This window comes from Lithobates pipiens, unplaced genomic scaffold, assembly GCF_037356315.1.
Source record: "Lithobates pipiens isolate NorthernLeopardFrog02 unplaced genomic scaffold, aLitPip1_a1.2 Scaffold_18, whole genome shotgun sequence".
Taxonomy (NCBI): Eukaryota; Metazoa; Chordata; class Amphibia; order Anura; family Ranidae; genus Lithobates; species Lithobates pipiens.
The window spans coordinates 635,028,271-635,041,383 of record NW_027507758.1 but is presented as its reverse complement, the minus strand read 5'-3'; the positions used below and the strand labels follow the sequence as shown (position 1 = coordinate 635,041,383).

Sequence of the window (13,113 nt, the reverse complement as noted above, 5' to 3'; positions counted from 1 at the left end):
TCTTCATACACACTCAGAGCTCCTCCTCTTCATACACACTCAGGGCTCCGCCTCTTCATACACACTCAGGGCTCTGCCTCTTCAAACACACTCAGAGCTCCGCCTCTTCATACACAGAGCTCCACCTCTTCATACACACTCAGAGCTCCGCCTCTTCATAAACACTCAGAGCTCTGCCTCTTCATACACACTCAGAGCTCCGCCTCTTCATACACACTTTGAGCTCCACCTCTTCGTTTACACTCAGAGCTCCTCCTCCTCATACACACCCAGAGCTCCACCTCTTCATACACACCCAGGGCTCCACCTCTTCATACACACTCAGGGCTCCGCCTCTTCATACACACACAGAGCTCTGCCTCTTCATACACAGAGCTCCGCCTCTTCATACACAGAGCTCCGCCTCTTCATAAACACTCAGAGCTCCGCCTCTTCATACACACTCAGAGCTCCGCCTCTTCATACACACTCAGGGCTCCACCTCTTCATACACTCTCAGAGCGCCGCCTCTTCATACACACTCAGGGCTCCGCCTCTTCAAACACACTCAGAGCTCCGCCTCTTCATACACAGAGCTCCACCTCTTCATACACACTCAGAGCTCCACCTCTTCATACACACTCAGGGCTCCGCCTCTTCAAACACACTCAGAGCTCCGCCTCTTCATACACAGAGCTCCACCTCTTCATACACACTCAGAGCTCCGCCTCTTCATAAACACTCAGAGCTCCGCCTCTTCATACACACTCAGAGCTCCGCCTCTTCATACACACTCAGAACTCCGCCTCTTCATACACACTCAGAGCTCCGCCTCTTCATACACACTCAGGGCTCCGCCTCTTCATACACACACAGAGCTCCGCCTCTTCATACACAGAGCTCCGCCTCTTCATACACAGAGCTCCGCCTCTTCATAAACACTCAGAGCTCCGCCTCTTCATTCACACTCAGGGCTCCACCTCTTCATACACATTCAGGGCTCCGCCTCTTCATACACATTCCGAGCTCTCATAGTTGCCAACTGTCCCGAATTTCCCGGGACATTCCCGGGATTAGGACATTTGTCCCGAATTAATTTCGTCCCAGGAAATGTCACGGGAAATTTGGTTTGTCCCGGAAAATTGAATTTCCCATTTTTTGCCACCGGCCGCTAGAGGTCCGCGGCCGGCGGAGACAATGTCTCTGCCGGCCGCCATTTTTAAGAAGACCAGAAGCTGGTCTTCAATAGAGAACCTGTGGCCCACCCCGCCCACCCCCGCTGTCAGTGTGTGTGAAGAGTAGTGGGCGGCGCCACAGTTCAAAGTCAGCGCGGCAACGACGGCTGCCGCTTGGAGGCCAGGAGATGTAATGTCCTGTCGGGGGAATTTCGTGCAGTGAGTATGTCGGGGCCAGTCTGTGGATGTGGGGCCAGTCTGTGGATGTGGGGCCAGTCTGCGGATGTGGGGCCAGTCTGTGGATGTCGGGGCCAGTCTGCGGATGTGGGGCCAGTCTGCGGATGTGGAGGTGAGTCTGTGGATGTGGGGGCCAGTCTTTGGGGGCCAGTCTGTGGGGGCCGGTCTGGAGATGTGGGGGGGCCGGTCTGGATGTCAGAGGGGGCACCAGATGTAAGGAAGGGCTCCGCTGATGGACACAGATTTGAGGAAGGTACTTCTGATGGGGCACCTGATGTAAGGACAGACTCCGCTTGGGACACCTGGTGGCGTCTGGTGGCAGGCAACGTGGCTAGTGACGCGCTCAGGGCTCCCACTGATTCTGCATTATGGTGAGTTGAATGATTTCATTTCATATTACAATGTAATAATAGAAATAATGCGCTTCAATCATCCTGACACCATAACAATCATGGCGCCGGGATGATTGAAGCGCTAACACCAGGCATTTGGAGTATCTTTATCTGCTGATTGTCAAACTCTAGCAAACACATATTGCTATTGTGGTGTAGGATCGGGGGGCTGCTGTCTCTCCTTTCCCTCTCCCCCCTTCATCTCAGATTCTAACCACACCCCTTTGAGCCCCGCCCCATGTAAGTCACGCCCGCTATTTTACGTAAACCACGACCATATTTGCTTTGCACGCCACATTTTCACCTTTGTTATATGCCACACCTATAACTGCATGCCCCACCCCTAATAATAATACAACTCCGCCTACTGCCAAAAAAGTGTCCCGATTTTTTTTTTTTTACAATGTTGGCAACTATGAGCTCCGCCTCTTCATTTACACTCAGAGCTCCACCTCTTCATACACACTCAGAGCTCCACCTCTTCATACACACTCAGAGCTCCACCTCTTCATACACACTCAGGGCTCCGTCTCTTCATGCACACTCTGATCTCCGCCTCTTCATACACACTCAGAGCTCCACCTCTTCATACACACTCAGGGCTCCGCCTCTTCATACACACTCAGGACTCCGCCTCTTCATACACACTCAGGGCTCCGCCTCTTCATACACACTCAGAGCTCCGCCTCTCCATACACACTCAGAGAGGAGAGGAAGGGGAATCCACATCATGTAATGTCTTTTATTAAAAGGAAATACTAATGTAGCGGCGGCTCCTGAAGAGCATGCGCTATGCGCTTTTCCTAGTTAAACTTTGCCTAAACTGCAGTTTGATTTGGGTTTATTTGTCTAAATTGGACCTCTGCATCAGTCTGACTGGACTGTGAGATGTTCAGTCTGTCCACAGGGGGCATTGTCTCTTGTGGCGGGCGTGGAACTATGGTCTGGTTAGGTGCTGGTTAAGTTACTGTCTTTCAGAGCCAGGTCAGTGGGAGTGGCCCTCTCACTGTGCCCTCTGGGAGAGGGTATTTAAGATGCGGATGTCACATGGTTCGGGGTTCCGGTCCAGTATGATGTGCTGACTTCATGGTCCTGGTCCTCCTGACCAGCCCCTAGGAAGGCTATGGCCTGGGGTGCGGATCCACCCGACTTTAATGCCTCAGGGCCGGCTAGCCCGAGGCAAGGAAACTAAAGGAGGATTCTGAGGTGGTTGGGTGCCGTGTCCGGTTCGGCAGAGACCCATTGTACTTCAAGCATTCCAGGGAAGGACTCTTTAGAAGAACACCACGTATGGGTTGGTTTTCTTAACAAGAGCCTGGAAGGGCTGAAGTTACCGAGAGAATCCGGTCTTGTGGATATCGCCAAGCAGGTTGAAAGATCCAGGTATCCTACAAGTGTTTCAAGTTTAGTTTCACTACATGTTCTACAACAACGTCTGTAGCAGAAACATTATTTTGTATGTTCTACAAACAACGTCTGTGGCAGAGACTTGTTTCTGAGTAAGCACCATGTTGGCTGCTAAGCCTTGTGAGAGAGGGACTGTCCAACCTGGGTGACCATCCAGCTGCGAATGGTTATACTCTGGATGCAGTCAAAGTAAGCAAGTTCTTCAATGTTTTTGACTTTGACACTAAGCCCTTGTACACACATTCCGATGGACAATGTCCGATAGGACCGTGTTGTCGGATAATCCGACAGTGTGTGGGCTCCATCGGACTGTTACCGTCGGACCAAGTTTTCCAGCTGGGCTATAAAATTTTCAGACAACATGATCCGAGCGGACTTTGTCCGATCATGTGTAGAGAATTTCGATCGGACAAAGTGCCACGCATGCTCAGATCAAATTCCTAGACCAAAGCTATTGGCTACTAGCCTGAACGTAGTCCCATCCTAATGAAATAACGTCATCACGTTAAGTATGATTGGATTGTCGGAATGTCCGACCGTGTGTACAAGGGCTTAGAGTACCTGACCTTCCTTCCCAACCCTCTGATCCCAAGTTGAAAGTCTCATGTTAATGGGCTATTTACCATGGGACACCCCTAGACGTGTCACAAGGAGAACGGAAGGTAACGGTAAGCCCAAAAATAACCAGCAGCTCCTTCAGGGGTTAGTGCTACACTAAAAACTGTACTCCCTGAAGAGGGAAGCTCACATTTAGCATTGGTGGTCATACTGCAACTGAAGGTTCAACTTGGCTGAATAACCATTCAGTGTAGCCATTCTCTCACCCCCAAACAAGGCAAAGTCAGTCCAAACCCAAACAAAACAAAACCAAAAAGTGATCTGTTTATTGGTGACTGATGGGAGAAGGATCCCCTTGTATCAGTGATGAGTGAAAGAAGGACTTTTTTTACATTATCATGAACATGTTGTTACTGAGAGACAGAAATTGATGAATTCTGAGGGAACCCCTAGAATCCTTTGGAGGAACCCTGGTTGATAAATGATAAAGGGTGGACTAGGCAGTAATATATTTCTATCCCCCTTGGTGGGAGTGGAGATGACCCATCTGTAAAGATATACAGTACATACACACACAACACAAGGCCATGTTCACACTACGAGCTGTTTCTCTGGGCTGTAGTTCCTCTGAGCTCCACAAGGTGGTGATCTCACTTCTATCCTGACAGGAAATCTCTATGGAAGACAGACAGGAAGTGATGTCAAGTACAGATGGGAAGTTCCAGGTGAGAGGTGAGTCGGGAGGAAGTAGAGAGAAGACATTACTGGAAGAGGCAGCAGAGGAGGTAATAAGATCTTATTTTCTATTTACACCCAGTAACCCCCCGTCATGTCCGTCCTCTTTCTCCATAGTCACTGTGATGTCTTTTATCTCCAGCAGATAAATAGTGTGGAAACCCAGATTAACCCCTCCAGGGTCAGAACATTTCCCCACATACGTGGCCGTAACACTTTCCATTGTGGAGATGTCACCGTTCCCACCAATTACCTTCTCACCTCATCAGTCTATATCAGAAGTCTCCAAACTTTCTAAACAAAGGGCCCGTTTAGACTTTAGGGGGGCCAGTGGCAGTAGAAAATGTCCAGTGGGAGTAAACAATGCCCCATCGTTGGTGTCAGTAGGAGGAACTGTGCCCCATCATTGATGTCGGTGGGTGGAATGGTGCCCCATAATTGGTGTCAGTGGAAGGAACTGTGCCCCATCGTTTGTATCAATGAAATGAATAGTGCCCCCGTTGTTGATATCAGTAGAAGGAATGATGCCCTATTGTTGGTGTCCGTGGGATAAATAGTACCCCATTGTTAGTGTCAGTGGATGGAATAGTGCCCCAAGGGCCAGATAAAGGCAAGCGGTGGTCCACATACAGCCCCCGGGCCACAGTTTGGAGATCACTGGTCTTAACTAAATGGATTATACCGCTTTTATTAGTGGGGGGGAGTGGCAGTGTGTGGCATTGGAAGATATCACATCCAGGTACATGTGAATGGTCAAGTTGGGGACAAGATACACAGTGGGTCCAACCAAAAAAGTGCAGTGAGACCTATCTAGTAATAGAAGATCCATCCATTGTGGTGAGTGTACATCCATGTGGGGTCACGTGTTTATCTGTTACTAATGGCACCAGCACCTGTTCACCTACCTCTTGTTTTTCAAGCAACTAATATTTGAATGGGACTTTTTGATAAAAGGAACATTAGTTGTATTTTGTGATGTCATTCATTTCTTTATTTTTTACATTTTTACATGTGACAAACTGTTTAATCTTGATTTCCATTTTTGGCAGAGCAGTCTATATACACATTTACTGGAGATCATATGACCATCACATTGCCTCCACCTCCCTCATTGTATTTCTATATTCTAAGAAGATTCTAGAAGTCACCAGAGAGATGATGGAAGAGAGGTGAGCGGTGCTGGGAATTCTGGGACATTATCCAGTAACAGACAAGGGATGTGTCTGTATGGTGACTGTATTATTGTGTGTGTCAGGTTCCTATAAGGTGTCAGGATGTCACTGTCTATTTCTCCATGGAGGAGTGGGAGTATTTAGAAGGACACAAGGATCTTTACAAGGACGTCATGATGGACAATCAGCCGCCCCTCACATCACCGGGTAAGAGGAGACTTTATTGTAAAGGAGAGAGCAGTACGGAGGCTCCACCTAGATCCCCCATCATCTGATAAACACATAGAAACAATGTATTCAGTCAGTGTGTGTGTTTCCTACAGATGGATCCAGTAATGGGGACCCACCAGAGAGATGTCCCCGTCCTCTGTATTCCCAGGATTCCACACAGGAAGACCACACCATCCCCCACCATCATCAGGTAGATGAGGAACAATCACTGATAGTATCATTAGGATCTGTACATTATCTGCATTGATATCATTTTTATTATATATTCAGAGTGGAAACCTGAGAGATTCTAAAGTTGAGGGTAAAGAAGAGATAAAAGAGGAGGATGATGTGGATGGGGTGATGGAGGAGTCAGAGTATCTTAAAGAACACAAAGATCTGTACCGGGACAATATGGTGGAGTCATCCAGCTACAGAAACCCACCAGAGAGATGTCCCCGTCCTCTGTATTCCCAGGATTCCACACAGGAAGGTCATACCATCCCCCACCATCATCAGGTAGATGATTGACAATTATTAGTAGATATGATTTATACACAGCATGTTTGTTACAATTAATGTTTTATTATAAACACAGCGTGAAAACGGGGATGATAATATTGATGTTAAAGAAGAGTATAAAGAGGAGGATGAGGAGTATGGAGTATTGGAGGCATTTTCAAAAGGACACAAGGATATGATGGAGCCACCAAATACCAGGAACCCACCAGAGAGTTGTCCCCGTCCTCTGTATTCCCGGGATTCCACACAGGAAGATCACACCATCCCCCACTGTTACAAGGTTGGTGGGGTGGAGCATTTAGAACATGGACTTCTAGAGATGCTAGAGATGATGTGTGGATTTTTTATATGTCACAATAAGAAATATTAATGTTTACGGATGATGTTATTTCTCATTTTCTTGATTTAGAGTGGAGATCCAATCGATATAGAATTTGAGGTGAAATCAGAAGAAGAGAGGTATGTGAGGGATGATCAGCAGTCTATGGAGGAGGATGGAATAACGGGGACATTTATAGAGGAGGACACTCCTACAGAGATCAGCACAGGTGGGTCATTAACACTAAATACATTCCTCCACCCATACTGCTCACTGATTGGTCCAGAGTAGGGCAAGGACTGGGTGATAATCTTCCTTCTTTGTGCTGCAAACACAATTTATGTATCTAGACTAGATTTATAGAGATTCTGGGGTTCAGCTGGCAGCAAAATATTGATTTTCACAATAGATGTTGCTCTACCTAGGTACCTTCGGCATGTGGTTGGAGGCTAGACAGTGGGGACCTTGAGTGGAGAGTGTGAACAAGTTTTGCTTTTGATTGCTGTGTTGCATTTTAGGTTGTTTTTGTGCCTTTTCCTTGCAGTTTTTAACATATTTTTCTGGTACTTTTTAAACAGCCTTTTTTTTTATTTTTTCCTTCAGTCTACTAATTAAGGGGAGTGGTTAATTGGTCACAGGTGCTTGAGGCCCAAATACATTTCTGTAGAACTAATTTTGAGCCTGCTCATCTTTGAGCTTGCTGGAACTCTGTCCAAGTGGAACTGGACTAAGTGGTGAGTTAAAAACAAGAGTTAAGCCCCATACACACTATCGGTTTTTCTGCTGAGTTTTTCCTTCAGATTTACCAAAACCATATATGAGGTCAAACCTTAGGAGTTTCAGTTTGTATGCAATCAGCAGGCCCTTGTACTACATGGTTTTGGTAAACCTGAAGGAAAAATTCAGCAGAAATACTGATAGTGTGTATGGGGCTTTAGTGGAACTGGATTAAGTGGTGAGTTAAAAACAAGAGTTTAAAACAGGAGGTTATAACAGGTATCATAGTACCTGTGTAATGTGAGTACCGGAATGTTGTCTGAGTAGTATGTGCAGATCGTTGGTACTTGTGTATTGTAGGTCTCCGAGTACCTGTGTGTTGTCTTGTTGAGTACCTGTGTATTGACTTGTTGAGTATTAGTGTCAGGAAGCTAGTTGTTAGGTAATTTGGACAGGGTATAATCCCCAATCCTCATTAAATTTAATAGGTAGGATGCCCGGTGGGTGTGGAGAGGCGACTCGTTGTACATCTTGCGGCATGTATCCGTTCCTTGATCATCCGATTGAGTGTGAATACTGCTGTGCAAAATGTAAGCACGTGCTTTCCCTGAAAGCCCAGGTTCTGAATCCGGGGAAGCAACTGTCAGCACTGAGAAGTCCCACCATACTAAAGGAGAGCCAGGAACGTATACAGCAGGGGCCAGCACTGAGGCGGGTGGCTACAAAGAGGTGCAGGCACTAGGAAAGAGTAGATGGGTGACATTCAGGAAGGGTAGAGGGGGAAGTGCCAGGGAGGCCGATCCAAGGCTGAAGCATCCCAATAAGTACGCTCCATTGAGTGCCACTGGTGAAACCAGTCAGGGACCAGCACTGCTAAGGGACTCTCGTAGCTGCCAGGGGAAGAACTCCTTCAGTGAGAATGGGGGGGGGAGGCAGATTCTGGTGGTAGAAGACTCAATTATTAGAAGGACAGAGAAGGCAATCTGTAACAAAGACCTGAAGCGCCAAACTGTGTGTTTTCTACCGGGAGCTCGGGTTCGGGACATCTCGGATCTGGTGGACAGATTACTGGGAGGGGCTGGGGAAGACTCGGCTATCATGGTGCACATTGGCACCAATTACAAAGTCAGAGGCAGATGGAGTGTCTTAAAGAACGATTTTAGGGACTTGGGAGCTAAATTGAGGAAAAGGACCTCCAAGGTAGTATTCTCAGGAATGCTACTGGTACATTGACCCACACCAGAAAGGCAGAGGGAGATTAGGGAAGTTAAAAAGTGGCTGAGGAGCTGGTGTAGTAAGGGGGAGGTTTGGGTTCCTGGAGGACTGGACTGACTTCTCAGTTGATAACCAGTACTATAGAAAGGATAGACTGCACCTAAATGAGGAAGGTGCAGATCAGCTGGGAATGAAGATGCCCAAAAAGTTAAAGGGGTTTTTAGACTAGCCGACAGGGGGGAGGGTCCAGAGGTAGATATAGTTAGCGTGGAACATATTTCAGAGGGTAGTAATGGGTGTATTAGTGGTAGGTTGACCAAAGCACATAAACCCAAGGTAAGTATAGTAGCAAGTCCTAATTGCAAAATTGGAACACTCAATAAGAGGATAATATGCGACCGGTCTAAGCTACGTGCCATGTTCACCAATGGCAGGAGCCTGGCAGACAAGATGGGTGAACTAGAGATACTGTTGTACGGGGAGGATTTGGATTTTGTGGGAATTTCAGAGACCTGGTTCAACAGCTCTCATGATTGGCTGGCAACCATTCAAGGGTATACCATTTATCGCAAGGAGAGAGGGTAAAAAAGGGGGAGGGGTATGCCTATATATCAAGCATAATGTACAAGTGAATCTGATAGATGACATCACCTCTCCACTCCTCAAGTCACCCCGTCGATCTCCTCATGGATCTCAAACTTACTGAATGACATATCGATATGGATGTCACACCACTTCCTCAAACTCAATCTTTCTAAAACTGAGCTTGTTATATTTCCTCCTTCACAGTCCCCCCCCCCCCTGCGACTTCACCATTAATATCAACAACACAACCATTGGTGCCTCCACTCATGCCAGGGTCCTGGGTGTAATCCTTGACTCTGACTTCTCCTTCAGCCCCCATATCCAATCACTGGCTAAATCCTGCCGCCTTCACCTCCGCAATATCTCCAGAATTCAACCCTTCCTGACTAATGACACCACAAAGCAACTTATTCACTCCTTGATTATTTCCCACCTTGACTACTGCAACTCTCTGCTTAATGGCCTACCCTTACACAGGCTATCCCCCTTCAGTCTATTATGAATGCTGCTGCTAGACTAATACACCTCACTAATCGATCCATGACTGCCGCCCCTCTCTGCCAATCCCTTCACTGGCTTCCCCTACCCCACCGTGTAAAATTTAAAATGCTAACCATAACATACAAGGGCATTCACAACATCGCCCCCATCTATATCACCAACCTCATCTGCAGATATTGCCCAAATCGTCCCCTCCACTCCTCCCAGGACCTCCTTCTCTCTAGCTCCCTTGTTACCTCCTCACATGCTCACCTTCAGGACTTGTTCAGAGCCTCTCCCATCCTCTAGAACTCCCTGCCCCAGTCTGTCCGATTAGCCCTTACCCTGTCCACCTTTAGGAGATCCTTGAAAACTCATTTATTCAGGGAAGCCTATCTCACGCCCACCTAACAATTGTCCCCGAGCCACCCCCTTCAAATCATTCTCTGCAGCTATTACCTTTTTTACCACCACCACCTCCCTTTAGTATGTAAGCTCTATGAGCAGGACCCTCCTGTCCCTTCTGTATTGAACTGTACTGTAATTGTGTTGTCCCCCTGTACATTGTAAAGTGCTGCATAAACTGTTGGCGCTATATAAATCGTGAATAATAATAATCACCAAGGGAGCTAGGGAGGAGGTGGAATCCTTATGGGTAGAGCTCCAAAGGGATGAAGCTAAAGAGAAAATAATACTGGGAGTATTCTATAGGCTCCCTAACCTGAGGGAGGAAGGGGAGACAGATCCCCTATCACAAATTGGATTAGAAACAAGGATGAGAAGTGTTATCATAATGGGGGATTTTAATTATCCAGACATAGACTGGGCGGAGGGAACCACGCATTCATCTAAGGCTCGCCAGTTCCTAAATGTCTTGCAGGACAATTTTATGGGTCAGATGGTAGACACACCAACTAGAAATAAAGCATTACTGGATCTACTGATTACCAACAATACAGACCTGATCACGGATGTGGAAATACGGAGCAATTTAGGTAACAGCAACCACAGGTCAATTGGCTTCAGTATAAATCACACAAATAGGAAACATAAGGGGAATACAAAGACACTGAATTTCAAAAGAGCCAACTTCCCTAAACTATGAACTTTGCTAGAAGGCATAAATTGTGATAACATCTGAGGAACAGAAAAACACGGAGAAGAGATGGGTTTGCTTTAAGAGCATATTAAATAAGGGCATCAGCCAATGCATCCCATTGGGTAATACATTTAAAAGAGAGAACAAAAGTCCTGGATGGCTTAACTCCAATGTAAAAATGCATATAAAAGCAAAAGAGAAAACCTTCAAAAAATACAAGGTTGAGGGATCATCGTCAGCATTCAGACTTTATAAAGAATGCAACAAGAAATGTAAAGGTGCAATAAGGACGGCTAAGATAGAACATGAAAGACACATAGCAGAGGAGAGCAAAAATAAATCCCAAGAAATTCTTTAAGTATGTAAACAGTAAAAAAGGGAGGACAGACCATTTTGGCCCCATAAAGAATGAGGAAGGACATCTGGTTACAAAGGATGGGGAGATGGCGAAGGTATTGAATTTATTCTTCTCCTCGGTCTTCACGAGGGAATGGTGGGGTTTCAGTAACCAAAACTGCAGTGTTTATCCTCCTGACACATCACAGGAAGCACCTCCATGGTTAACAGAGGACAGAATTAAAATTAGACATGGGAAACTTAAAATTAATAAATCATCAAGACCAGATGGCTTGCACCCAAGGGTACTTGGGGAACTCAGTCAAGTAACTGCCAGACCATTGTTCTAATTTTTACTGACAGTCTACTGGCTGGAATAGTAACAGCTGATTGGAGAAAAGCCAATGTAGCCCCAATATTTAAAAAGGGCCCAAAATACATCCCTGGGAATTACAGACCAGTTAGCCTAACATCAATAGTATTTAAACTCTTGGAGGGGATAAGGGACTATATACAAGATTTTAATAATGAGAACGGTATTAGCAGTAATCGCATGGATTCATGAAGAATCGTTCTTGCCAAACCAATCTATTAACCACCTATGAGGAGGAGATTTGCCATCTAGATAAAGGAAGGCCCGTAGACGTGGTGTATCTGGATTTTGCAAAAGCATTTGACGCAGTTCCCCATAAACATTTACTGTACAAGATAAGGTGTGTTGGCATGGACCATAGGGTGAGTACATGGACTGAAAACTGACTACAAGACCGAGTTCAGAGGGTGTTGATAAATGGGGAGTACTCGGAATGGTCAGTGGTGGGTAGTGGGGTCCCCCAGGGTTCTGTGCTGGGACCAATTCTGTTTAATTTGTTCAGAAATGACATGGAGGATGGGGTAAACAGTTCAATCTCTGTATTAGCGGATGTGGAAACCTTGCAAAAAGATCTGAACAATTAATGGGGTGGGCAACTGCATGGCAAATGAGGTTCAGTGTAGAAAAATAATGCATTTGGGTGGCAAAAATATGAATGCAATCTATACACTGGGGGGAAACCTCTGGGGGAATCTAGGATGGAAAAGGACCTGGGGGTCCTAGTAGATGATAGGCTCAGCAATGGCATGCAATGCCAAGCTGCTGCTAACAAAGCAAACAGAATATTGGCATTAAAAAGGGGATCAACTCCAGAGATAAAACAATAATTCTCCCGCTCTACAAGACTCTGGTCCGGCTGCACCTGGAGTATGCTGTTCAGTTCTGGGCACCAGTCCTCAGGAAGGATGTACTGGAAATGGAGCGACTACAAAGAAGGGCAACATAGCCAATAAAGGGTCTGGAGGATATTAGTTATGAGGAAAGGTTGTGAGCACTGAACTTATTCTCTCTGGAGAAAAGATGCTTGAGAGGGGATATGATTTCAATATACAAATACCGTACTGGTGACCCCATAATAGGGATAAAACTTTTTAGTGAAAGGGAGTTTAACAAGACACGTGGCCACTCATTAAAATGAGAAGAAAAGAGGTTTAACCTTAAACTATGTATTAAGTTCTTTACTGTAAGAGCGGCAAGAATGTGGAATTCCCTTCCGCAGGCAGTGCTCTCAGCGGGGAGCTTTGATAGTTTCAAAAAACTATTAGATAAGCACCTGAATAACCACAACATACAGAGATATACAAGGTAATACTGACATATAATCACACACATAGGATGGGCTTGTGTCTTTTTTTGACCTCGCCCACTATGTGTCTTGGGTCTTCTGCCCTATTTCCGGGTCTAGCATGATTTCTAACAGAGCAATTCTCCCAGGATTTCTTGTTCTGTTGTCTTCTAGCTGTGTCGGGTGGAGGGATATGTCTGTAAAGTTTCTGACCCAAGTCACTGAGTGCAGTCTCAGGAGATGGGAGGCAGCGGTGTGGGATCTCTGCAACTTGTCTCATGGAAACATTTAAGCTTCAACTGATTACTGAATACCAA

The 13,113-nt window shown here is 46.1% G+C and overlaps 1 protein-coding gene across 4 annotated transcripts in view; it reads left to right on the top strand.

Moving 5' to 3' along the window:
* Positions 1 to 13,113, top strand: part of LOC143989634 (uncharacterized) — a 566,499-nt gene that overhangs the window by 310,033 nt on the left and 243,353 nt on the right. For 2 of the 4 annotated variants that reach the window (XM_077489882.1, XM_077489880.1), the window contains exons 1-7: positions 4,444 to 4,533; positions 5,533 to 5,652; positions 5,739 to 5,862; positions 5,979 to 6,076; positions 6,157 to 6,384; positions 6,464 to 6,667; positions 6,797 to 6,935. In XM_077489882.1, the coding sequence (XP_077346008.1) occupies positions 5,778 to 5,862; positions 5,979 to 6,076; positions 6,157 to 6,384; positions 6,464 to 6,667; positions 6,797 to 6,935 (754 nt within the window). In that variant the 5' untranslated portion in view covers positions 4,444 to 4,533; positions 5,533 to 5,652; positions 5,739 to 5,777. Of the gene's footprint in view, positions 1 to 4,443; positions 4,534 to 5,532; positions 5,653 to 5,738; positions 5,863 to 5,978; positions 6,077 to 6,156; positions 6,385 to 6,463; positions 6,668 to 6,796; positions 6,936 to 13,113 lie in introns of those variants that run through there. The other 2 variants (XM_077489881.1, XM_077489883.1) reach the window with 2 other exon arrangements.